At 43.6% G+C, this 26,615-nt stretch overlaps 3 protein-coding genes across 4 annotated transcripts; 1 reads left to right on the forward strand and 2 right to left on the reverse strand.

The window, feature by feature from the left end:
* Nucleotides 1–352: 352 nt before the first annotated feature.
* On the reverse strand, nt 353–20,792 carry rad54b (RAD54 homolog B). Its single transcript, XM_079504237.1, has 16 exons — nt 20,616–20,792; nt 20,234–20,416; nt 17,990–18,185; nt 10,701–10,949; nt 9,831–10,130; nt 8,899–9,061; nt 8,377–8,602; nt 7,721–7,807; nt 7,521–7,641; nt 7,275–7,414; nt 6,073–6,363; nt 5,780–5,943; nt 5,143–5,404; nt 4,021–4,087; nt 1,147–1,344; nt 353–937 (listed from the first exon to the last, which is right to left on the reverse strand). Exons 2-16 carry the CDS (start codon nt 20,393–20,395, stop codon nt 717–719), a joined length of 2,847 nt encoding a protein of 948 aa, XP_079360363.1. The 5' UTR covers nt 20,396–20,416; nt 20,616–20,792; the 3' UTR covers nt 353–716.
* On the reverse strand, nt 11,298–13,838 carry fsbp (fibrinogen silencer binding protein). Its single transcript, XM_079504240.1, has 2 exons — nt 13,442–13,838; nt 11,298–12,691 (listed from the first exon to the last, which is right to left on the reverse strand). The coding sequence occupies exons 1-2, from the start codon at nt 13,816–13,818 to the stop codon at nt 12,124–12,126; spliced, it is 945 nt and encodes a 314-aa protein (XP_079360366.1). The 5' UTR covers nt 13,819–13,838; the 3' UTR covers nt 11,298–12,123.
* rnf41l (ring finger protein 41, like) lies at nt 15,215–26,517 on the forward strand. Of its 2 annotated transcripts, XM_079504238.1 has the most exons (9): nt 15,215–15,328; nt 16,468–16,544; nt 21,906–22,159; nt 22,291–22,497; nt 23,102–23,241; nt 23,761–23,787; nt 24,545–24,707; nt 24,801–24,921; nt 25,027–26,517. In XM_079504238.1, exons 4-9 carry the CDS (start codon nt 22,292–22,294, stop codon nt 25,393–25,395), a joined length of 1,026 nt encoding a protein of 341 aa, XP_079360364.1. In that variant the 5' UTR covers nt 15,215–15,328; nt 16,468–16,544; nt 21,906–22,159; nt 22,291; the 3' UTR covers nt 25,396–26,517. The 2 variants fall into 2 exon arrangements, with proteins under 2 accessions (XP_079360364.1, XP_079360365.1); XM_079504239.1 differs by lacking the exons at nt 15,215–15,328; nt 16,468–16,544; nt 23,761–23,787 and adding an exon at nt 20,929–21,099.
* Nucleotides 26,518–26,615: the final 98 nt, after the last annotated feature.

The raw sequence follows: 26,615 nt of genomic DNA on the forward strand, positions 1-26,615 counted from the left end.
AATAAAGTTGTGAGGTTCAGTAGGCTAGATATTGTATGTGCTGCACGTTTACTATGCAATCTGCTAGTACAGACTTAGGCCGGCTACATTCAGTGATGAGTTGTGTACTGTACACATTCCCATCATACTGGTTATGCTGTCTAAAACATATCTGGGAGGGAGCAGCATAAATCTTTTTTTTACACAAATATTACTGTAGATGGAAGCAGAAGAGACACTTCTGCTTCACCCAGTGAGATTTTGATGGTCATACTGTAAAAAACTCAGACATTAGCATATACAAACACCACTGCACAAACCAGGATTCTCTCCATTGCCACCAAGAATTCTTTCCACTGGCCCATCAGACGCATTCATTAAATAAGTACATTTATTACACAAATTATAGTAATGAACCATTGTTTCTCAAGTGGTTTCAGACTATTCCCACTGAGAACACAACAATGAATAGAAACAACAAAAACAGAAAAACATGGGTGTTATTTGAAACCATGTGTGTGGTTCTTGCCAGAACAGAAGTCTGCAGCCATTGTTGTGCATTGAGTCAAACAGAGAGATGACACAGAGCAGACATCTCCCATACACATGCAACAAGTGCTTAGTGCAGAATTTCCACGGTCAATCTAAAGATGGCCTGTGTCAAGTGTGTGTGTGTGTTAATACTTTGTGGTGTGATGCTGTTGCTCTGTGAATATCAACAAATTGTCAAGCAGCCTTTACTCATCTATGTGAGAGATGGTGGACTGAAAGGCAAAGGTGATGTGGTTTCGTGCAAGGTCGAGGTAGGGGTCTCCGAAGGTGTCTGTGTCACCACTGAAGTGTCTCCATTGCATCAGCTCTGACATGCTGAGGTGTTTCTGTGCTGAACCGCTGCGGTCAACTTGACGACCAAGCTGGCAGGGCCTATCAGAGGCCGCCTCCTCTTCTATCTCAACCACTGAGAAAAGGAGATCAAAAGAAAACAGGGATAAATGTAAGGCTCACAGCCAAAAGAAAATACTGTTGCTGACTGTGTATCAAGTATCCTGCTCAAAGGCAGCTCAATAGCAGCTAAATTATTTCCCCTAAGTGGGATTCACTTTTGTCACAAATTGTATTCCCTCTTAGACATACTGTCTCTTGTAATGCCATGTGTGTGCTTAGTACCGTGGGCTGACCCATCCATTTCACAGCTGCAGTCCAGGAGGTCGTGAGTGAGACAAGGTGTGTCTGTCAGGCTGAACAGATCTCGCAGCTCATTGGAGGAGAAACTGGTGTGCTCCGCCCCTTTCCCCAGGTCCACTACAGTTCCAGAAAGGCCCTGCTTAGACACCTGCCTCTGGAAGATACGTTCCTCAATGGTACCTACAGTATGTGAGAAACATACACGTGAGCACACATGCACATTTTTACCACTTGTGCCCTCATTGTCAAAATACTAGAAGCTCGACCCTCCTGTGGCGGGCCTCGCGTCTAACTGCCACGTGACAATTCATCATATTTCGTCTGCAGGGTATTTCCATCCCAGGGTTGCCTGTGAGTGAGAACAGCTATTAGTTTCTTCATTTCAACACATGGCAATTTAAGAGGGAGTGTGTGAGTGTAACCTACCGCCAGTACGCCACACCAGTGCTCCCTCCAGGAGTCAGTGGAGAATGAGGGCGGAGAGCGTCAGCATCAAACATTTTAGCCCCTAAAGGATCGGAGCGCAGCCGTTGTGTAATCAATCTGATTGATCAGATTGATTACCTGTGCTCAACGATGACGCCGAGGGTGGGGCGCAGTCTTCGGGGCTGTGCTCTGTCTCTGATGCTCCACTGACTCCTGTTGGGGCGGCGCACTGACGGCCCGCTGTCATGCGACATCCCACAGTATCTTTGGCCACTGACAGTGTGTTTTCCGTGCTGGGCAGGTTGTGTGTTGTTAAGGAACCAAGAAGTCCCCTTATTGTTTTTGTCTTTTTTTCCTTCTCCTTCCACCAAAAATAGCAGTTCTGGCTGAACCGTGCAGTCGGTTTTCACGAAACATGGCAATATGTTAAAGGACTATGCCAACCGGTGAAGGCGCGAAGCCCACGACGGTTGACCAAATGGTGGCGCTATAGCACTCAATTGAAAATGCAAACTTTGAAAAGGCATAACTCATGAACCGCTTTACCGCTGGCAATACAACTTTGATACACATATGAGTCTCCTCTTGCCGAACAACTTTCGTGTTCTGACATTTGACCTCTGACCTTTAGAACATTTTTAATTATAGGAAAAACAGTTAAACTATCTCCACCCAGGATCTTTGATCAAAATGCACAAAAACTTCTACACGTGAACTTTGGACCTATACAGACAAAAAAATCTGAGTAAATATTTTTTACGTGAAAAAATTAAGATTTTATGAGCCAATGAAAATTGCTGTTTTGTGAAAATTCTTCTTCTGCCCCTAATACATACAGCGTCATATGCTTTTCAGTATGGTAGAGGGTCATGCCAAATAGCACTTTTATTTGGCCTATGTGAAGAAGTAGTCGCTACAGATATGACTTGTGTCTGGACTTTTGCGTTTGCTTTATTAATGCTGCTCCCATTATGGAGGAATACAGTCTCCAAATCCGTTCTGATTGGTCTAATGAATGTAATGCCAAACTCACACCCACGACAAATTCAGAGTCAGAGGCTTAACACCACCCAGTAGCGCCATGCGCCTGGCTGCACATCCAAATTGTGGGCAGGGGCACTGAGCCAAAAGTAGGGCCCTAGATTGAGTCTAAAAGCCCTACTAGTGACTCCTAGAGGCCATGCTGTTCCTTACACCCAAGCAGACCAAAATGGTTTAATCCAACCAACATTACCATCCACAGTTCTAAGTTAAAGGGGTCACTCCCCCCCTCGTCATTAATTTGATCAGAATTGAGAAATGAAAAGAAACATAAAATGCAGACCGTTAAATTCTGAATCGATGCCACAGAAAGCGGACCGCCTCGAAAATGCGGTTTTCAGGTGTAAAAAGAATACAGATTCCGCAACTTCATGCCATATTTACCCCTAAAACGCATAATCATTTACAAACAAGCCATCAGAGACTAGTATCTAGGGTTAGAATTTCTGCTGCCCGTACTGAGCCAGTCTTTCGGCAGGCAAGACTGCTGTGTTTGATCTGACGATCTGAAGACTGTGGCTCAAGAGGTAGAGCAGGTCGTCCAATGATCCATGGGTCGGCGGTTCGAATCCCGGCTCCTCCTGTCTGCATGTCGAAGTGTCCTTGGGCAAGACACTGAACCCCAAATTGCTCCCGATGTGCTGGTTGGTACCTTGCATGGCTTCTGCCGCAATCGGTGTATGAATGTGCGTGTGGATGGGTGAATGTAATGCACAATCTATGTAAAGCGCCTTGGATAAAGGCGCTATATAAATGCACCATTTACCATTTACCATTTTGTGCACGCACGCACGCACGCACTGAGGGTGTGGTCACTCAAATGGGCAGGGTTCATCCATCCTCCAGGGAGTATGAATCCATTCCGCAAATTGTATGGCAATCTTAATTTTGAGATATAATATGTTCAAGCAGGGGGGAAATGTCCTAATGGTGGGTTGCTATGACATTAGTAGTCCGATGCCTGATTTGTTTAGAAGTAGCATTGGGCAGAATAAGCCTAACCTAAAAAAATTTCAGAACAATAGGCCATTGGATCAATGGGCAGCCCCTAATGGTGGCGCAAAAGCAAAGGCCATGGGGTCTCCAAAATCGACATGGCTCGTCTGGAGAGCATTAAGGTGCAAAGCGAGTTTCATGTCAATATGCCCATTAGATTTAGAGTCGACGGCCAGATTGACAGCTAGAAGGGCTAATTATATACTGTAGCGACTGGAGCACAGTGGTTCTCAAACTTTTTCATGCCAAGGACCCATAAATGTATATACATTTGGCCGTGGACCACATTGGAAAATATTTTGTGCCAGGGACAAATCTATAAAAAAAAATCTCTTTTCTTATTTAAAAAAGTATAAAAGTGTTTAAATGATTCAACATGTTTGTGAAGCTCACCTGCAGTGAGAAGACGGTAGATATGCACAGTCTTCTTCTGTCCATCTCTCCATACTCGAGCCATGGCCTAAACACACAAGGAAGGAGAGTTACAGATACAATTCAATACCAGCCAGGTATACAGTGCCATCTGGTGGAGATACATTATAATTATGCTATGTTCTGTGAATGTGACCAGTGTGAGTTTGTTGTGCGTGTTTGTGCATGTTTGTGCGTGTGTGTGAATTAATATATGAGTGCAAATGTTTATGACCAAGCAAGCCAGACTGCAGATTAAAGGCAAAGATCCAGTCAACCAGTACTGGAACAAAGTGTACAGTACATGCAGTATGCCATTGCTGTCAGGCAGATACCATCTGCATATTTCAACTTTTTATGTTTTTTGGTCAATTAATGCCCTAAAAATAGCCGCTCTACAAGCTCACAACACATGGCATTGCGACATGTTGTAGATCGGTTATTCTTGCCATTTTTGAGTGTTGTAAACTACTCCTACAACTGGCTTTGTTAGTTTACGTGTCTGTCCGTACCAATCACATGGGTGTGATTTAATTACGTCAGACATTACGTCAGACCACAGCTGAGCAGTCTATTTAAGACCTTACACCACTCAGTTCACACGGGTGTGATTTTTTGACCTATGTCCAACTTTTAGTGTGTGTGCAAACACAAACTTTGTCCTAACACAAACATTAAATGCCATTGACAATGAATGGACAATTTTGAGTAAACACAAACATTGCGTAACACAAACATTGAAGACGAAGGTGAGGACGCAAATTCTGATTGGTCGGAATGAGATGATGTATGATGATATACCATGATAAGAGCACCCCTCACTTCACACAGGTTTTAAGTGAAAGTGGATGTTGAGTGTGTCCCTGGGTTTTCAAAATATTGAACCAATAAGTATTAACTAGTGTGACAAGAGCTTGTGACTAAATAATAACATTGTATCTATTGGAACACAGGCTCTTCTTTCCATTTTCTGTAAAGTAACCATTTTGTACATGTTGTTCCACACAACAGCCACGATACACAGTATATACACAGTACACCCTGTAGGTGTCTGTCACCTGAATGTCATTGGCAGGGTTCCAGTCTATGTCATACAGCACTCACCTGAATGTCATTGGCAGGGTTCCAGTCTATGTCATACAGCACCAGATGGGAGGCCCCCACCAAATTAAGGCCCACCCCTCCAGCTTTGGAGCTCAGCAGGAACAGGAAGTTCTGGGAGTAGGGGCTGTTGAAGTTGTCAACCAACCGCTGCCTCTGGATGGTGGGGGTGTGTCCGTCCAGGCGACAGAAGGTGTAGCCCAGGTGGACACACAGGTCCTGAAGTAGATCTAATGTCTGAGTGTAGTTGGAGACCACGACAACCCTGCAGGAGGAAACGCTACAACTTTACGTTAGCTAACATACAGTATGGACCAAACCACATGAACAGTAGGGGTGAAACTGTTCCCCTCAAATATCCGTTACAAACGGTTCACCACACATGATTTGGGGTGCAGAAAAAAAAACAAGTTCCTCCTTTACTTTTGATTTAATCAAATACATCACTTTTACATTTTAAAGTCCTACATTAAGACAAATTGTTTTGTTTTTTTCCTCCAGTGTACTAAATCAATACAGGACCATAAAACAAAGTTTTTATACCACTAATAAACTTGGCTGTCCCCTCCCCTCCCACACACACGGAAACTGAACTCACACGCACAAGTGCGCACGCACGCAGACACACAAAAATAACCACCTGTCTGCAGGGCCGAGGTGTCTTATGGCTGTCAGTAGGTCTGATAGAACCAGTAGTTTTCCAGAGTCCACGGTGCTGAATGCACCTGAGGTGTAGGAGTCAGGAAAAAGACCTTCCATTCCCTCATATACAGAACTCTCAATTGTTCCACTGCTGCTTTTCTCCTAAATGCATATAAACACAGTATTTACAGCAAAATCTCAAAAACAAAGCTACATAACACATAACAAAGGACTATCAGTTATGATAGAACTTAAGCTACCTGCTTGAACATTCAGGTCTATTACTATCACCTTGAACGTAGAGTAGAGTAGGCCTGGGTGGTTACAGAGTTTCTTCAGGGCCGTGATGCAGGCCAAGTGTGTGTGAACTTGCGTGGAGCTCTGAAGGCAGGCCCTGAACACCCTGTGGGAGAGGAGGTGCTTGTACAGCTCTCGCTGCAGGGCGGAGGCCTCGCAGAACAGCGTCCAGTCGAGACGTGGGGGCAGGTAGCGGTTGATGATCTCCTGGGTCCGCCTCAGGATGAACATGCCGGTCAGACGAGAGAGCTCAGTAGCCCGCTCCTCCCCCAAAGCTCTGTCCTCCTGATGGACGAGAGGCACGGCCGAGAGACCCAGATTTTGACTGTTCATATACATCAACAACCTTATTTGTTTATCTTCTTCTTTGAAATAATTTATTTCACATCAGGACGTTGTAATGATCATTAGACTCGGAGTCAGAGCAATAAGCCACCTATCTCTCAGACTTCCTCCCGAGTCAGAGCTCAGAGTTTGAATGTGCAGGTTGTAATTTGCATATAGATGTGAGGGGACTTCCTTTATGTTAGTTGTGTACTGCACATAATTCTACATAATTTCAAACTCTGAACTCTGATTGGGAGGGCGTCTGGGAGATAGGTGGGTCATTTATCCGAGTCTAGTGATCATTACAATATCCTGATGTGACATAAAATGAACAATAAGGTTTTCACCCCGTTATGAACATGGACAGTTGGAGATATTTCATTTTGATGTCATAATTAAATGTAATGTTGATATGGCACATCATGTCAAAAAGGTTGCTGCAGGTAACGCTATTACCTGCGGTGTTCCCTTGTTCCATTTACTGTTCTACAGGTCGTGTTCTTAATTGGGATTAGATCACAACTAAACACCTAAATTGTAAGGTTCACAGTTAGCTTATTTTGCTGCCTTATCTTATATAAAGTAGGTTTATTTGTGTTTCCCATTTCTTTCAGGGAAATCTTATTCTTTTAGGCTTTATTTCTTAGTTTAAGGAGTGGCACTGGGTGGGTCAGACTGCCACAACAAACCAGTTTGGCCCAGGAGCTTCTCGCAGTATTTAGTTGTGGATCTGTTGAACTTTAATGTTGTTTTTGTTATGAATTGAATTTTCATTGGTTAAAGAAATCAAGTATCTCGAGTTTGGGACAGCCGTTATGGCCCTCTTTGTAACTGGGTTTGTGTCTTGAGGTTGTAACAGACAGTAGTACCTCTGTACAGGAAGGTTGTCTGGAGCGCAGTATAGGTTCCTCGTACACTTTCCTGTAAGCAGTAGTTGACCCTAGAATCCCTGGATTGACAAACTCTATGATGGCGTAGAACTCCTGCAGGTCATTCTGTACTGGGGTACCTTTAACAAAATCCACATATAGATCCATATAGAAATCAGAGAGACGAGTATCTTTGAATATATAGTGTGTGTGTGTGTGTGTGTGTGTGTGTGTGTGTGTGTGTACCTGTCAGAATGACCCTGCGTGTGCAGTTCAGCCCACTGAGAGCAGACGAGGTCTTAATATTACTGTTCTTCAGTCTGTGGCCTTCATCACACACAACAAGACTAAACTCTAGCTTCTGCACCTGAAAAGGCAAACTGGAGTCAGGTGATGTGTTGTGTGAACACACTCAACACAACAGGGTGGAGGGGAGCACCACATACCTGTTCTAGAGAGCGCAGCAGCATCTCATAGCTGATCACCAGAACGCTGTGTAATGGAGAAGCCACAAACTGCTCGATCCTGTGGTCCTACACACATACCGGTCATTTATATGCATCAATTATTAACATATAGGGCCTTATCTTGCGCCACCCCTTACCCCTTATCCCTAAACTTTTTATATATAATATTTTACTATATTGAAAAACATTTTTAAATAGTTCAACTAGCCGATCTACATCGACATGTTGTGAGCTTGTAGAACGGCTATTTGAACTATTTTAAAAGGTTTTTCAAAATAGTAAAAAATACATTTAGGAATAAGGGGTGGCACAACATATAGCCCTAATCTCTGAATAAACAATGAGAATATATAAAACAAAACGTGTGTAAAACAAAATTGAGGACTGATTCATCTTCTTAACAAGGGTGTTGCGACAGAACAATGCAAGTATAAAGCACTCAACCAAAACTGTTGGTACTTAAATTGAGTCTTTTGACTCCCATATGTACTCTATGCTATGTATAATGATTAAAGAAGTACTTGCACTGGAGTGTATAGTGTAAACAATATTTGACCACCTGTTATTACAAATGAATGTGCTCACAAGGCTATCTTCAGCATGTTAAATTGGCGTGTGACAAAGTGGTTACACACCTGATCCACAGTGAAGACACTGATCCTCTCACGGCCTAGCCACTTGTTGAACTCCGCTCCCCAGTTTTGAACCAGGCTGCCGGGCGCAACCACAAGGACACGCTTAGCGACAGGCTTCCCACCGTATGGCCCCTGCTTTAGCAACGTCCAGGCCAACGCCACGCTCTGCAGGGTCTTACCTAGTCCCATCTCATCTGCTAGGATAGCACCGTAGTGATGAGAGGCTCTGAAACACACACACACACACACACACACACACACACACACACACACACACACACACACACACACACACACACACACACACACACACACACACACACACACACACACACACACACACACACACACACACACACACACACACACACACACACACACACACACACACTTGTCATGACGCATGTCTCTTTAATGGGTCCCAGGCTACAACAAAATGTTAATCTTCCCAAAAACTAAGTCTACAATTAATTGATTATGCATCAATTTAAATCCAGTGTTGCAGACACAGTGTAGAATTACCTCAGTCCCATGACACACTCGTAGAGAAACAGCAGACCTTCTCTCTGGTGGGGTCGGAGGTGAGTGGTCAGATAAGGGTCAACCACAACATCAACCACAGGAAGTCCTGACTTGTTATTTTCCCATTGGTGGTTGGCAGAGGGCCGTGGCATTACCAAAGCACCTAGGGACAGGCACAATGGGGATTGCAAAAGTTAATAATATCTTGAATGTATATGGTGCTTTTCTGAGTACCCAAAGACACTTTACATGGGGGGCATGAGAAAACAACAAGTAAAAGCAACTTTATTAGGGTAGAAAAAAACACTAAGACTAAGGAATTAAGTTTGGAGGTTTGGAGGATGGGGGCATCTCTAAGAATTTTGGGGTGTGCATTCCAAAGGGTTGGGGCAGCGAAAGCAAAAACTGTCACCCCAGGTACGGTATTTGGTCTTGGGGACTTCAAGGAGGTTTGCGTCACCAGACCTGAGGGAGCGTGAGGGGACATGAGGTTTGAGGAGATCGTAGAGGTAGGGGGGAGCCAGATTTAGTTCCTTGTAGGTGTTTAGTAGTATTTTGAAGCATATTCTTTGTTTGACCGGGAGCCAATGAAGGACTGGTGTAATATGTTCTCTGGAATGGGTACTGCTGAGCAATATATATAATAAGGTATGTAAATGTACACTGTGAGTCACTGGCCTAAAGACTTCCTCTTGTGCCTCCTCATTTACCATCTTACATTTCAATAAATAAAAGGGACTGCCTATTTGAACAACAAATGAGATTGTGCAAAGAATTTAAGAATGCATGAAAATGGAACGCTTTGTTTCAGAATTTCAGAACATTAAATGAATCTCATTGTCAGTCCAAAAACAACCTGCACTCCAAAGAGGTTTGTAGAAATTACATCCTGCATATACTGTGTACAGTATATAAAAACATGCAGTATATACCTGGAGCTAAAGGGTCATGGCGGGGTTTACAGGACTGTTCCTCCTGAATTTTAGCGTCTGGTGGTCTTGCTCGGCCCAATGACGCAGGGCGACAGAAGGGTTTGGCTGCCATGCGTTGAGAGGGGGGTGGAGCTGAGTCCACACTCGACTCCATCTTCTCCACATGGACGTCTTGGAAACAACGTCCGCTGGCATAATCCTCAGCTGTTATCACCCCCATCACCTCCACCTCCTTCCCGCCAATCATCAGTGTCTCTCCCTCACATAGGGAGGCCAGCTCTGACACCTTGTACCCAGTACCTAAAACACAAACACAATACAAACTAAAGCAGTGGTTTAATGTCAAGAACACCCAAATGTGTTTCGCCACGGGCCCGTCCCCCATTTGGAAAGATTTTGTGCCAGGTAGGAACCCAATAACCTAAGATCTGTATTGTTAAAAAAGATTATCCCCATCCAGGAGACCAATACTTGGTCAAACTTCTCCTGGCTGCTGGTAAAAAAAGCGATCACTAGTGGGAACTGGGTCAGTAATGATGACGGATGACGGACTATAAACCATCTTGGACAATATAGAGGACATGGAAAAGTTAACATTCAAACTGAAAATAAAGGAAGATCTCTTTGAAAAATGGGGGAAATGGTTAAAATATAAATGGAAAAGAGGAGAGATGTGAAGTAATTAGAAAAAGCCAAAAAGCTTGTTTTGTGTATCATCATATTACTGTAAACCTTCAATAAAACCAAAGCAAAAAAAAGTTAATTAAAAAAATAGATTATCCCAAATATTGAAAAATTGAAAAGAATAAAGCGAATAAAGTTCTGTGTGACAGAACATTAATGATTAGATAGTATGTGTGTCTGGGACACCTTTGCCAATGTCCTTTCCCTCCATGTCTTTGAGTGTGGCAGTCCGTCCTCTGGTTATCAGCACAGCGTCTCCTTCCCAGCGCTTATGTTTCTTCTTGCTGGCCTTACACCACACCACACTGAAGTAGCACACGCCATCCTGACCGCAGACAGACAATGAGCCGTCTGTATGAGCACCAGAGGATGGCCCCACCGCGACCACTGTGGTATGAGGGGAGCCAACATTTAGCCGAGGGGAACATCCAAGTTCTGGAACACACAGATACAGTAACAGTCAGCTTATATGTAGTCCTCATATAACCCAGTAGAGGTCACTGGTTCACTAAAATGACATCTATGGCAGTTTATAAGACTTCAATGTGTATTCCCACATTTCCTCCTGAAAGTGCATTTTTGGTTTTGTGACACACAAAAATAAAAAATGTTGAGAACACCATTTCCATAAAACCACAAAGGCCTGTTTAACACAGATTTAGGGATACTCAACATTTTCAGAACAATATTAAACCACAGCTTCGGGTTTGTTTTAGACACAGGGATAAATATACATAAATTGAAGGTGTCCGTTTTAAATTGAATAAATATGAACAAAATGCAGAATTTTAACCGTTTTAATTGTCTTTTAATAGATATAAATGAATGTATAAACACAGAAGGGACACAGAACATCAGCGTTCATTTACCACAGTAACAATCACATTGACATTCACATTAATCATACATGACAATAACAACAATGTTACAAAACCACCTCCCCTGTCTCCATCTTCCTTTAAAAACTGTCCAATTCTGCAGTAGTCAGTGAGAATTGTTGAAGATTCTGAAGAGTAAACACCATTTAAGTCAAAAGCTTTGGCATCCCCAAAGTACAGGATTATTTCCTTGTTAGGAATCGAAGGCTTTGTAGGTGCATCGCCTAAGATTGAAAATGTTTTATTTATTGTTCACATCAGTATTGTTCCGTTTTGTGTCCTTTTCAATACCGCCCTCTGAAATGCACATATTACTGTCCAACAATAAAAAAGGTTGATGTACTTTTTGTGTACATTTGTTTTTCTAAAGGGTACTGTATGTCATATTACAGTGAGTTTTAAACCACATGTGAACAAGATGCAGTACACCAAACTTTTAGATGGATGTCAATTACATGTCCACATGTAAACACTAATTGTCTAATTTGTATTTGGACGAGTCTGTGAACATGTTGACTACTATGTCAGTGTTTACATATACTGTATGTGTCAACAGTCTATGCAATGACAGAAATGGATGACTCTGTTGTGCTGACATGCATTAAGAGAGTAGTATGCACCCTGCAATACCTGAACAGGCACAAAATAATAATCAGAAAAGAAAAACAGAGATCCAAGTCTGATTTGATTTAACCAGTCTTAATATTTAAATCCAGACTCTGTGTAAATGACTATGGAGGAAGTGGTAGTCCATGTCTGAGTCTGGCAGCTTTTAGCTTCTCCACTTTGATCTTGGTTCTCAGAAGCTCCTCCTCCAATTCCTGCTTCCTCTTCAGCCCCTCCCTCTTCTCCTCCAAGTAGACGCCCACCTTCCTGTGATTGGCCAGAACCATCTCGTGCTCCTCTTTGGCCAGGTGCAGCGGACGGTGGTACCTGTCCGGGTCATGGCGGGGGTAGATGTCATTTGGGTAAAGGTCGTGCCGCAAGGGCAGCGGGGAGGCAGACAGGGGGATGTTGATGGACGAGCCGGTAGGAGACAGGGAAGGGTCGTATTCCTGGACGCTGCTACAGTCCTGGTCCTCTCCGTGGTGCTCCTGACCACTCTCTAGCGCAGGGACCGGGTCCATGTCTGTGGGGAGGATGGGGAGGTCGGGTGGTGGTTTAACGTCCTCCTCCCGGTCCAGCTGGACCACTTCGTGGGGGTTGCCGGGTACCGCAGCCGGGTAGTCCTGGAGACCAGGCAGAGAGGAGCTGCTGCCTGGAGTCTCGATCGGAGAGTTATGCTTGATGTATATTAACCTGGAGATGCAAGAGCAAGGATAAACCAAAGCTATGTTAACAATGATATTACAATATATTATACAATTATAAGTATGTGCTGCATGTACTGTTCCTGGAATAGTAGAATTTCAGCATGCTACTGCATGAATTTTGAATATTCATCATCGAGAATCTTCTTGAAATTGATTAAGGATTAATGTGCCACTGTGACTGGAATTTGAATTTTGAATAGATTGAAAATAGTGCTTTCATGATGTGTATGTTGTTTGAAGAACACAAACGTTTGAGTGGTTGTGTTCATTACACAAACGCATTTGTGCAATAAAGCAGTTGTGTCCACTGCAGGAAGATAAAGAGTGGTCAATGGGCACCTAAGAAAAGTGGGCACCTTTAACCAATGTTAAATATTTTGTAAAAACAAATAAAGAAAAGAAAATGAATTTGGAAAATGATCCATTTAGACAGTTAACACCAATATGTTGTTATACCTTTCAAATGGGAACGCCTTTCTGTAACATTGTTGCTATAGCAACAATTGTTTTTTTATATTTTGGAAAAAATAGGCAATTGGTGCAAGGTGTAATTTCATCGGGAGACTGGGAGCTGTGACAGCAGCCCCTCCCCTTTCTAGTACTCCTCTGGCTTGGCTCACAAAGTACATAAAACAGCCAGCATGCCTGTGTAATCACTTAACTCACACCTCCAAGTTTGTATCAGTGAAAATCTGTATTGATATCAGTGTGTGTTGGAAAGTGATATATGATATACCTGCGGAGTGCCTGGTCTTTATCGTGGATGGGCACATGGTGGAACAAGTGAGGGATCATCTCCATCACTCTCCTGGTTGGCTCAGAGATGCTTCCTCTATACTCCGGCTGGGCGTGTCTCCGTTGCATCACTTCCTGCTTGGCTGACTCCTTCAGTCTCTTGTAGAGGGTCCTAAGGCCCTGTGCGGTGCGCGGCGGTCTGTCCCCTCCCAGAGCGTTGTACTGATCTGCCACAGTGTCCCAGCACTTGTTCTTGTCCACGATGACAGCATGCTTGTTGGTGTGCTCCTCCAGGATGCGCACGTGTGGGCGGACCAGCTTCAACAGGTCCAGCTTCTCAGAGAGGGTGAAGTTGGACGAGCGAGCTTTGCCCACCATGCTGGACAGAAACACAGAACTAGTCGCCATCTTAGAGCATTGCGGGCCAAACCAGAATGAACCCGGGCCTTTTGCAGGCACCTTTAAAACACCTCCGTCCAGCACTGTCTCCTTACTGTTTTCCTCCTGTCCTTTACTTTGCCCTCTCCTACTGGTCTCTCCCTCTCTCTCTCTGTGCTTCCCTTTGTCTATGGTGATAAAGCTAATACTAGTCTGTCACCCACCTCTCATGTCCTCTCTGGTTTGTCCTACTCTGTTCTGGTCTGGATCAAACACATTCTATGTTGAAAATATGCAGAGACATTATGTCTCAGACATACAACCCTGGTCTTCTCTCTGCTGCGTTGCACAACAAAAACAGGCTGTGTGCACACAATAAGAATCAGGCTTAACTAGGCCAGCCTCGTTTAGGCCCCCGCCTACCGCGGAGGGCTTTGGATGAATTCCTCCCAGCTTAGGCTGACGTAGCTAAGCCGCTTAAGCCCAGCCCGACCTACTTCCAGCCCGGTCTCTGTAAACCCCACACCAGGCACAGCACACAGGCACACTGCACTGTGGCAAATATCAACACAAGGAACTGCAGAATTGATGTGCTGCGCACATATGGAAACACTGTTTAAACACATCTTATTATACTTTGCTCCGGGTCAACACAGACAGCCCGTTTCCTCTGTGTGTGACTGTGTGAGATCAGTTGGAAATAGCGCTGGCTTAACTGGGGGGAGGGGAGCCGTGAGCGCGCTGCGCAAGCCTGGCCGTGCAGAATCGTCTATATTTTGTACATAACAAATGGCGAAACAGTGTCGCTCATACAAATACAATTATTCTTAACTACGTTACCGGTGAATGTAGCACTGAGATCACTGGCTAGAATAATGCGCTAGGGAAGGTTGTTGGAGAAGAGATCGGCACTAGTTGCTCTGCTCTAGGAAGAGGAGGTTCACTGATCCTGAGCACAGTCCTAATCTGCCCAGCGCTGCCGCTGCACTCCCCACATAATAGACCTGCTGTCACACACACACACACACACACACAGCACCGTCTGCTTCAACGCAAACACTGCATGTTGTTGTTATTAGCGCGCAAATCTGAGCCAAAAATATGAATGTTATGATTCCTTCAATTAAATTGATCTTCTGCAAATACGACCTACCTAGACAGATTCATTGCAAATTTTAAATCACTGTTCAAATATACATTAACAATATATTAATATGCGTACGTGTCAGGAAGGATTGATACATAATTACCACCATAATTGTGGCTGTCCGTTTTAAATAGCCTAATTAACTGTTAATCATATGCACACTCGTGATCGCGAAGCTGAGAAGTTGAGAACAGATCGAGCCTCATGCACTTGCGTATTGCGTTTAAAAACGGCACTGACATTCAATAAACAAGACTATAGCTGAAGTGTTGGCATCATTATTGTAGTCCTAATTCTGAATCCGATTCCTGAATCAATCATCACTGGACATCAGGACATGATAGCCTATATACATTCGTTAAGGTGTGTAACAGTCAATGGCTCAAAATGGTACACTAATTAACCATTATTTTGTTAAACGTCATTGTCCAGTAAGTTATACATTTTCGAAATACACTGCAGGGCAGCGTGGTGCAATCATAAATATTATGACTCATGTCTCCTGACATAGTTACAAGTAGGCCTACTATTCTTTACTGCCAGAGTCTGGGCTACTCAACTGAAACATCACACTCCACCCTTAGAGGAAAAAACTAAGGAGTCAGGACCAGTGTCTACTAAATTCAAATGTTCTGTTACCGAGTTTCTTAGATGAGAAGTTATGTAAATTCAACAATAATGAATTGATCTATTGCAGTATGCTGTTCTATTTCGAATCCAATCATCAGCCAATAATTGACATAAATATGTAAAGTTATTGTATAGAAAAATAATCACACCCGTGTGAACTGAGTGGTGTAAGGTCTTATATAGACTGATCAGCTGTGGTCTGACGTAATGTCTGACGTAATGAAATCACACCCGTGTGAACTGGGTGACCATAGCAACCGTGCTCATTTTTTGAGCACAGACAGACAGACAGACAGACTAACAAAGCCAGTTGTAGGAGTGGTTTACACCACTCAATAACTTCTGCACAAGACAAAATGAGTTGAGCCAGAAGGCAAAGCTCTCCGTCTACCGAGCAATCTTTGTTCCTACACTCAACTATGGTCATGATTTGAAGTGTGGGTCATGACCGAAAGAATAAGGTTGCGAATGCCAGCTTCGACGGGTGGCTGGCATCTCCCTTAGAGATAGGGTGAGAAGTTCAGCATGCGAGAGAGACTCAGAGTAGAGTCGCTGCTTCTTCGCCTGGAAAGGAGCCAGCTTAGGTGGTTCGGGCATCTGGTTAGGATGCCTCTCAGGTGTCTCCCTAGGGAGGTCCTTGAGGCACATCCCATGGGTGGAGACCCCGGGGAGGACCAAGGCGCAGTTGGAGGAAACACATCGACTCACTGGCCTTGGAACGTCTCGGGACCCCCCAGGAGGAAGTCACTAATGTTGCTCTGGAGAGGGAAGTCTGGAGCTCTCTGGTGGAGCTGTTGCCCCTGTGATTTTAGTATTGCTTGTAAAATCATCAAATAACGTTGTTTTTTCCTTTTCTTCCCATTTCTGTATAGCTTTAATAACACTAAACCAACAGCTGTAAGAAACTCATTGACTGTTTGGCAAGAATGTCACACAAAAGGAGGCTGAAGTAAGTTATCGCCTGTCTGTAAACAAGTAGTAGAATACATGATGCCCCTCTATTGTAGAGTACGTTTCAGGATGCTCCACTCTGAGAACTTCGTCCACTCTCTAAAGTGCAGTGCCCAGCGTAAATATTCAGACTCAGCTTATGAGTTACATATCACAATATAAATTCAATTGAGACAGTTTAGGCTAACCAGCTTGAATAAAAACCACTGTGGCTCAGGAGGTAGAGCAGGTCATCCAATGATCCATGGGTCGGCGGTTCGAATCCCGGCTCCTCCTGTCTACATGTCGAAGTGTCCTTGGGCAAGACACTGAACCCCAAATTGCTCCCGATGTGCTGGTTGGTACCTTGCATGGCTTCCGCCACAATCGGTGTATGAATGTGTGTGTGAATGGGTGTGTGAATGGGTGAATGTAATGCACAATATGTAAAGCGCCTTGGATAAAGGCGCTATATAAATGCACCATTTACCATAAAGGTGGATAGCCTGCCCGATATACCTTTAAGTACTGTATATACTTACTAACGTATATAAACAAAATCACACCCATGTGAAGTGAGGAGCGCTCTTATCATCGTACATCATCATTCATCATCTCATACTGGCCAATCAGAATGCCTGTTGCCACAAATTTACGTTATATTTGGCGGACATTTGACCTAATTTCTCCTTTCATTGTCGAAGGCAAATATGAGACGTGGGAAGACAAGATGACGTACTTTTTCCCTTCATTGTCAATGGCATTTAATGTGTGTGGTGCAGACATTTTACGTCATATTTGGCGGACATTTGACCTAATCTCTCCTTTCTTTGTCGATGGCAAATATGAGACTTGTGGGGACAAGATAATTTTCCCTTCATTGTCAATGGCATTTAATATTTGTGTTGCGGACATTTTGTGGGGACAGACGCTGTATATAGGAGCTCAAAATGTGGAACCTGTGTGAAGTGAGGGGCGCTCTTATCATCTCATTCCGGCCAATCACAATTTGCGTCCTCACCTTCATCTTCAATGTTTGTGTTTACACAAAGCTGGCCATTCATTGTCAATGGCATTCAATGTTTGTGTTTACACAAACACTCAAAGCTGGCCATACATTGTCAATGGCATTCAATGTTTGTGTTAACACAATGTTTGTGTTTACTGTTTATACAAACCCTCAAAGCTATTCATATGAGGAGAAATGTGGAATTGTCACATCAAATTGAAGCAGATATTTCTTTTCTCCTGATTTGCTGAAATTGGTTTACCCACCTGAAAATATATTTTACTGAGAGTATATTTTTAGATATGGGGAGACCCCTGTTACTGAACAAACTTTAGCAAATTAAATTAACAATGATTACTATCCGAATATAGAGCTTTAACTTTTAATAAAAATTAAATAAATGTTTTACCAAATAATATAACCTATAAAAAGGCATCCAATTGTGTCAGTCTCACCTGTTGTTGCGTTGTCATCTGCATACTGTCCTGTCATAGCATCCAAATGTTCTGGCTGTACTTCATTCTCCTTACTTTCTGCAGCATTCAGCACACGGACCAGAGCCCTTGAGATGCCTGGAGCAGTTATAGTGCTGGAAAGGGACTTCACAGCAAGGGTTTTACCCAGAACTGGTGTTGCTAGGCTCCTCTGGACCTGAAGAAACCATATGCGCCAGAGGGAATGTTTGATACAGAGAAGTCTAGCGTGCTTCAGCCAGTTGAAGGTAGAAGGGCTCGTTGGTGCTCAACAGGGACAACTTGAATCAGAGAGAATAATACCTAGGCTGGGCACTTCAGGAGAGACTATACCCAAATAAAATACTGGAGCACCCGACTGGTCTGCTACACATATTTATTATTTTGCAGCCAGGGGTGACTAGGAGTATATGATTGATGTCAGTGAAGAAAGACAACAATATGATTGTTTGTTGTAACTTGCTACACAAAAGGTAGAGTCTAAACTGGACTACAAGACATGAAGACAAGTTGGCTCTGTACTAGCCCCATATGTGCCCTCTCCCTACGCTCATTCTGTAGCTCGGAGCTACAGAATGAGCGTAGGGAGAGGGCACATATGGGGCTAGCTCTGTACTTGGACTGCTGTTTTCGTCTATAGACTCTATACCAAATATCTAAATCTTTTGGCTAATGTTCCCCCCAGAAAAATATTAGCTGTGGTATTGCTGTAAGCACTGGACCAGGGCTAGGGTATTGGTTAACTCATCCAGTAGAGTTGATCGGGCATATATCCGGTCGTTGAGATGGACAGACGTGTTTCGTCTCGCTCCTGCGCCAAGTCACAAAATGTTGACAAAAAAAGCGTATTTTCTCGCTCATTTTCTTTTTATACTCCTGTGGATTATGGATTTCTACTCCAATTCACCCTGGTTCTACCATCACGTGGATATGAGGAAAATTGATTACGAGAACAACACCAGCGTAAACAACGAAGAACACAGCACGTTTTATCTCCTCGGCAACAACAATGGATCGACCGGTAAACATCTCGGGCACGGCGCGGCTGAAAATGCCCTCAGCTCTGAACTCGGTAGAATCTGCACCTGGCTCGCTGATAACAAACTATCTTTACACCTGGGAAAAACTGAATCCATTCTCTTTGGATCTAATAGTAATCTCAGCAAGGCAAATGGCTTCTTGGTTAGAGTGGGTGACAATGTTATCACACGTAAAGATGAAATTACCTACCTAGGTTCCATCCTGGAGGCTAATCTTTCCGGTGATAAAATGGCCACCAACGTAATCAAAAAAGTCAACCAAAGAACAAGATTCCTTTACAGGATCTCCTCACTGGTCGACAAAAACACCTTGAAGACCTTAACAGGAGCCCTTGTACAAGGCTTCTTTGACTATGCATGCACCTCCTGGTACCACAGCACCTCAAAGGCCCTTAAAACTAGGCTCCAGACCTCCCAAAACAAACTGGTCAGGCTCCTACTTGGCCTCACCCCCCGAACCCACCTCACCCCTGCCCACTTTGACAGACTGGCATGGCTTAGGGTCGGCGACAGAGTACAGCATCTTGCAATGGGTCTGGTCCACAAGATTCGATACTCCACCAAGATACCCATGTACCTGTGTAGATACTTCCTTAATGTTAACGAAGTCCACACCCACAACACCAGAGGGAGTGCAACGAATCATGTTCAACCCAGATTCGGCACAAACAAGGGACTAAATTATTTTCGCTCCTATGCCACCAAAATGTGGAACGCCCTACCAACAGTCATTAAGACATGCGAATCCTTTATCTCCTTCAAAACCGCTCTCAAAGGGCACCTACGGATGGCTGCAATTCGAAACTGGCCCCCGTAAAATCTGAATCCCCCCCCCTTTTTCCCCTCACTGTATATGTTTCTTTTCCCTTTTTACCTCCATTATGATGAATTCCTGTACTGTTCTTTGTCTATATAGAAGTGTCTATTTGTACGTCTCTAAATGTTTTGATGATTTGAACATGGTGGACCCTGTTGTAAACAAGTGTAATGCTTAATTGGGTCGTCCACTCACAGTTAACAGCCTTTGTATTGAGTTTGTGCTTGAAATGTACTGTAATTCTGCAAACTGTTAATAACATTTTCAATCAATCAATCAAATCGATAGACAGGTTGGCCATCGAATGGCAGCAGCCAGCAGGATGCTGTATTATGACTGTATGTATAACAGACAGGACTGGCAGTGTACCTTATTCAGTGTGTTGACCGAACTGAGTTTGGGAGAAAGAGGTTCAGCGTCATCCGTGGAGCGTGTGGAGTGTCCGGACAGGGACGCACCGCCGGGCGACACGAATCTGGGCTTCTTAGCCGCATTGCCCAAGAGTTGACTGGGGGCTGCGGAGCGGCGCATACTGCTCGACAGCAATAGACTCTGTCACCCAAAGAGAGCAAGAAGTGACAATGTCAAAACGGGCAATTCATAATGACTGTGCCATCATTACCGGTATCGGCGGTATGTGACTTTAGACCAACAAGCTAACGCGTTAGCAACAAGTCAAAGCTGACATTGACAGCTATACGTTAGTAATATGGTTTGAGTGACACTCACTGCACGTATATGTTGCACATACCTGCCGATTCTCGCGGGTTCACAACTTCACAAATAACTTTACAGTTGCAGATCATTACAAAAGATGTGTCTTTCCAGAGTCGCGATTCTCCCGCGGAAGTTTTGTTTTGAACGTCATCAGCGACGACGCGATGAAGGGGCGGTACGACGGTGTTGCGCGCCGGGGGAAAAATCCCAAAAGCAGATATACAAACGCCATCGTACGACCAATGCGTACGACGAAGTATATAATGACCGCGCCTGCGCATCATCACGGGATAGTGAGACTTACATCTTTGGGATCGGAAAGTAGACTATAATGTCAATGCGATCTGTGGTTGTCTTTTTTTGAGAGCTGGTCCATAGTTAAACTAGAATTCACCTCAACGCACAAGGATATTTAGATAACTTTTTTCCACGGTTGTCAATTTCCTTTGGTGGAATATTTATATGTGGAATATGGAATATATGAGTCAGTTCCAGATATTTCTGCACCTGATTTACCAGTAAGTGATTGCATGCAATAGCAGTAGTACTGTAGTTTGCACTTTTTGCACGTTTATTTGTTAATTGTTTTACGCTTTTATTTTATTTGTATTCTTTTTATTTTGCACTTGCAGTGGGTGACTAGGGTGACTAGGATGGAGCTTAGAGTATACTCTAAGGGATGGAGAGGGAGTGGTCCAGAGACTGCTCTTTGATTTATGTGGTGGTTAGAGGGAATCTGTCGTTGTCACTGATGTTGTCAATCATGAATTCATGGTGTAATCCAATCAACGAAGAGGAGAGTGTAATCCATGTTAATCCCACATCCAGTGAGAGAGAGTGAGAGTCGAGAGTGAGAGTGAGAGCTTGAGACAGTGTGAGAAGGGGAGATAGATTGGAAGCAAAGACTGGGTATGGGTCGTTTGCCAAAACGAGAGACAACAGTTAGACAGGCTTACATTTAAGAATCTTCTGGTGAGGCTAGTTTTATTGAGATTGTACAGTCAGTAAGTAAAATGCAAGACTGTTTAATGTGTCCATTCATTGTGTTTGTGTACTGTCAGTGGTTCCCCAAAGTGATGTCCGAGAGGGACCCCCAGGGGTCTTTGAGGCGGTTCAGGGGTTCCACAGATAAACTATGTTTAGTTAGGAACCAAATGGACCCCAGCTCTGTAACTCTGAGTGTACAAATGGAACCAAATGGACAGTTCCTTTTGGTTCCAATTGTACACTCAGAGTGGGCTCTGTGGCCTCATTTATTTCTTTTTTACCAAACTGGGGGCCCTGTGAGAACCACATTCTGTTCTGTGTAACTCTTGCCTTTCAGGTCTCGTTGGACAGCTGTCAGCTGAAGTTCTTTGCCCCTGTTGTCACGGAGACATCAACACAGAGAGACACAGTCAGGGGGGAGGAGGAGGAGCCTCAGGGAAGAGGACCCTCACCTGGGCTGAACCCACACAAAAGCAGAGGGAGAAGCAGAGCACACGTACAGGTGGACGTTAAAGAAGGGAAGACAAGCACAGCGTAAAAGGAAGGACACATGTTGAAACCAAGTGGATAAAGAAACAGACCAACTGTCAGGTAAGGTGTTATGAGTCAGTATGATGATCAAGAAAGGAAGAAACAGGGAAGAAGTCAACATTGGGATAATTTAGTGCAAAAAGAGATGGAAGACACACTTTCACTGTGTGTGTGTGTGTGTGTTGTAAAAGGATGGGATATGATCTGGAGAGGTTTGTGGGCTATGTGAACGAAGGCCTGCTGTGCTGTGTGTGTCGAGATGTGTTGGAGCGCCCCCTTCAGGCCCCTTGTGAACATGCATACTGCAGCGCCTGCATCAGCAGCTGGCTTGTTCACCACCACTCTTGTCCGGAGGACAGGTTGCCCCTGGACGTCAGCCACCTCAAACCTCTGTGCAGGTATTGTACCACGTGTCTCTGTCTCAGCTGTCCATTACAGACATTCATTCATACTGCTCAGCATCCACACCTGTCTCCGCTACTGGACATCAGAAATCTCATCATACGTTTGTACAAGTCCTCTATATGTCCGACACCCACCCATCTCATCTCATCCTCTCACTGTGTGTTCTGCTTACCTTTACCTTCTGTATTTCTAGTATCAGTTAAGTTGTTTACTTTTGGGTTTCGGCATCATTAAAATTCTCTTCTGAATTAAAAATACCATGATTGCAAAACAAAGAAAGCAGGAACCTTTTTTCCCCCTTTTCACATTTTCATGTATGCCGGTGAGTTAATCAATACTGAAAACAATTACTACCAACTCTGGTTGCGTAGCAACAAAAATACCTTGAACATTGTGCTCTGTCACCTCAAGGTTGAAGGTGCAGAACAAAGACAGAAACATATAATACAAATGATGCAAACAAAGTATTACGGTACAATAAATTCAATACTACATATTCTGTACGTGTACTGTGTGTGTACGTGCACATCTGTGCATGTGACTGCATGCCTTTTCAACGATGCTATTTTTTACTCTTCGGTTTTTATCTGACGACAGATACATGCGAAACGATCTGAGCCGTTTGCAGATCCGTTGTGTGAATGCAGATCAGGGCTGCGAGGTCATCTGCACACTGGAAACCTTGCACACACACGAAGATGAGTGTGAGTTCGCCTTCATAGCCTGCTCCAACACGGGTATGACCTCTTCCGCTGACTGACAATTTATGCAGATAAATTGTTTTTTCCCCTTGCCCCCCTCTTCTCCACCCCTTTCTCTTTTTTATGGAATTAAGTAACTAAAACGATGGAGCTTGCACAAAAACTAATTTCACCCATTATTCTACACCTGTAAACCTGTGATGTGACAGTTAATTCTGATTCTGGCTGTGTGGAAGCTCATGTTAAGGATTTGTTTTCTGTTGGGACTAGTTTTAATTGTTTAATTGTAACGAACATGTTTCCTACTCACAATGTTATACGACACCTGTCTGTGGGCAGCAGGTGGCTCCTCTGTTGTCATGGCTACTTAAGGTTGGTTTAATATGACTGACTGCTCAGACTCACTCTGAACATGACACACTGACCCCATCCAGGGTGCCTTCAGAGTCAACTTCCCATCATTCTTTAATGATCACTGGGCTGCTTCAACAGTTAATGTGCATGCATATGGTATGGTACTCACTACTCAGTGACTGTGTGACCTGTCATTGGCAGGTGGAGAGTACATATGTTGCCATTGTGGTATGTATAGTGTGAGACGAAATGCATGCCATGTGGATTTTGCAGTGTTTGCCTGTTGAATACTATACATTTGATACTAGATGTAAATGTGCATTTATGTTGATATTTTCTGGGTGTGCAACAGTGCAAGAAATAACATAATAAAAATCACACCCGTGAGTGGTGTAAGGTCTTATATAGACTGATCAGCTGTGGTCTGACGTAATGTCTGACGTAATGAAATCACACCCGTGTGAACTGGGTGACCATAGCAACCATGCTCATTTTTTGGTACGAACAGACAGACAGACAAACTAACAAAGCCAGTTGTAGGAGTGGTTTACACCACTCAAAAAATGGGGGACAGAGTATATAAAGAGTGGAGCATGTTTAAATACTAAAATACTGTGCTAGCTCAGAAATAGAGGGATGGAAGCGCTGCAGGGATCTGTTAGTGGCTCTTAGATGGGTGCTCTTTGGTGATACAGGTACAACCATATAGACAAAAGGTATCCTTCCTCCAAGTTGTACTGCTTGATAGACCCTGACAAAGACCTTTTGGTCAAAACGCATAGGTCCTGTTATTTTTTTGCCTTGCTCATCAAATAAACCATTTCATTTTTCACCAAAGACGGAGTGCCTTGGATTCCCTTCTTTTCCTTTCAAGTCTGCAACTTACACCTTGACAAGCAGTACAACTTGGAGGAAGGATACCTTTTGTCTATACTGTGCTAGCTCATTTGGAGTCTTGTCATTCATGTAAAACCTCTTCTCTCAGGTTGTCCGGTGCAGGTAGAGAGGCGAGGTCTGGAGGCTCACCTATCGCTATGCGAGTTCCGTAGCAGGGAATGTCCCAATGGCTGTGGACACACCCTTATCTCCAATGACCAATCACAGCACAACTGTATAGCAGAGCTGCGTGCTGAGGTGGAATTGCTTAGGTCAGTGTGAGCAATTGTGAAACCTCATCATCCTCAAGTTCATTGTAAAGCACCTTAAATGTGCCACTCAAACCATGTAAATGTTACCTGCAGGGCAGAGATGTTGAGCAAGTTGGAGGAGGTGAGGCGAGAGATGGAGTCGCGCTTGGACTCCCAGAGGAGACACATGGTGCAGAAAGAGTCTCAACTGAAGAATGAGGTGGAGGAACTCAAGGTGTTCACCCTCTTATGTAACAATACAGTGTATGTCGACAACAGTTTGAGAATGTTGCATGTTCCAATAGAGAATACTGTATATGACATGTCCTTTACCATGCAGGGTCAGCTGTCCAGAGTGGTGTGTGACGTGCGGGCGCTATTGGGAGTGGAGCGTCTGAGGAGGCAGGAGCTAGCAGAAGCAGAGTTGGAGAAGAGAGAACTAATGGAACTCCTCAGAGCATTACAGCCAACCAGGTGCCAGCAGCCTGTTGAACAGCTGACGCAGAGCAAGAATCAGGGGGACCAAGAGCCAAATGGATGGCAGCCACACAGGGATCAACAAACCTCGATCCAAGCCTCATGTCAGTCACTACCGTTAGCCCAGCCACCTCCATCTCCTCAACTGGGAGAGGGCTCGCGCAAGACTGGTCCACGTAGCCTGACCCTTGACTGCATCAAGAGGAAGAGTCGAGAGGTTACAGTCATCTGAGTGGACTGAAACATAGCGATTAGTACGGCATATCCTCTCTTTTTTATCTTTATCCTTGGCAAAACTCACCACTCAAACGCACAAGACAGTATGGATGTACTGCATTTTCTCTTTTCTGGAATATCGTTCTTGATCAGTTAGGTACACTATGCCACAACTAATTGAATGTTCATTATAATTATGCCTTTAATGACCTTAAGGCAGCGGCTAGGACAAATAAAGAGGATGGTGCACGGAGGTGCGGCCCACTCTCCTGCGGGAGGTTTGCACATGCTCAGTGTAAACAGGAACTGCGATGGAGTGTTCCAGCAGAGGTGCTAGAGGTGCATGAAAGTTGCTGACCCTGAACTGAAATAATAAAAAGGATATCACAAAAAGAGAATAGTACAAAGTTGATTTTGTTTTTATTTTTAAAAGTATATCAATTTCATAACTGTGGAAAAAATGTTGTGTATAACAGACTGAAAGATAAAGGACAAGTACATTTACTAAATGTTAATGTTTTTGTATATTTTCTTTTGTGGATTTTCCATGTTCTTTAATTAGTGTCAAACTTTTATTTTTGTGAAATGACAAAGAAACATGGATACTGTTCATTCAAGTGCTGTGGATGATATAAAACATTTGAAAAGGGAAGGGTGACTGCTGTTTAATTCTCAACTGTTCTGGATCTCATTATTTACATGAAAGTTATGAGCTTTCTATCTAGCACCTCTGCTGGAACACTCCATCATCGCAGTTCCTGTTTACACTGAGCATGTGCAAGCCTCCCGCAGCAGAGTGGGCCGCACCTCCGTGCACCATCCTCCATCACCATCCATTTATTTGTCCTAGGGCAGCGGAGGGATGTGAAAGTCAGTCAACGGATGTTATTTTGGTAATGTCGTCATCTTTAATGAAAAAATACCACCCAAAAGAAATGTGATTTAGAATACTGCTAGTTTCTTTTACAAGTCCTTCAGGATTTTCCAGGATTTGTATTCCAATAAACACTTTCTTAATTTCCATTTCTTCAATTTGATATATTAATTTCCATTAAAAAAAATACGTTTTTGTAATTCTGAACTAGAAAACTATGCATTGTGAAAATAGTTTAAGTTTTTGATAAGGAGTCAAGGAGTGCTCCTGCTGGACATGACAGTAATGTTTTGTATCATTTGTAAATGCTAGTCACAATTTAAACCCCTGTTGTGGTGTTTTCTAGTCATTGTTTCCGCCCC

The sequence above is a fragment of the Electrona antarctica genome (genome assembly GCF_951216825.1).
Source record: "Electrona antarctica genome assembly, chromosome: 6".
In the NCBI taxonomy this organism is placed as follows: domain Eukaryota; kingdom Metazoa; phylum Chordata; class Actinopteri; order Myctophiformes; family Myctophidae; genus Electrona; species Electrona antarctica.

Bases quoted from the DNA above. Each gene is read 5' to 3' on its own strand.
- rad54b (XM_079504237.1), bottom strand. From the start codon at position 20,395: ATGCGCCGCTCCGCAGCCCCCAGTCAACTCTTGGGCAATGCGGCTAAG. The intron at 7,808-8,376 runs GTGTGTAACCAC...GTATGTGTGTAG, and splicing joins GTGTCTTCACTGTGGATCAG to GACCACAGGATCGAGCAGTT. The intron at 4,088-5,142 runs GTGAGTGCTGTA...TTGTGTGTTTAG, and splicing joins ACCCTGCCAATGACATTCAG to GCCATGGCTCGAGTATGGAG.
- rnf41l (XM_079504238.1), top strand. From the start codon at position 22,292: ATGGGATATGATCTGGAGAGGTTTGTGGGCTATGTGAACGAAGGCCTG. The intron at 23,788-24,544 runs GTATGTATAGTG...CTCTTCTCTCAG, and splicing joins GTACATATGTTGCCATTGTG to GTTGTCCGGTGCAGGTAGAG. The intron at 24,922-25,026 runs GTGTTCACCCTC...TTTACCATGCAG, and splicing joins ATGAGGTGGAGGAACTCAAG to GGTCAGCTGTCCAGAGTGGT.
- fsbp (XM_079504240.1), bottom strand. From the start codon at position 13,818: ATGGTGGGCAAAGCTCGCTCGTCCAACTTCACCCTCTCTGAGAAGCTG. The intron at 12,692-13,441 runs GTATATCATATA...TTGCATCTCCAG, and splicing joins AAAGACCAGGCACTCCGCAG to GTTAATATACATCAAGCATA.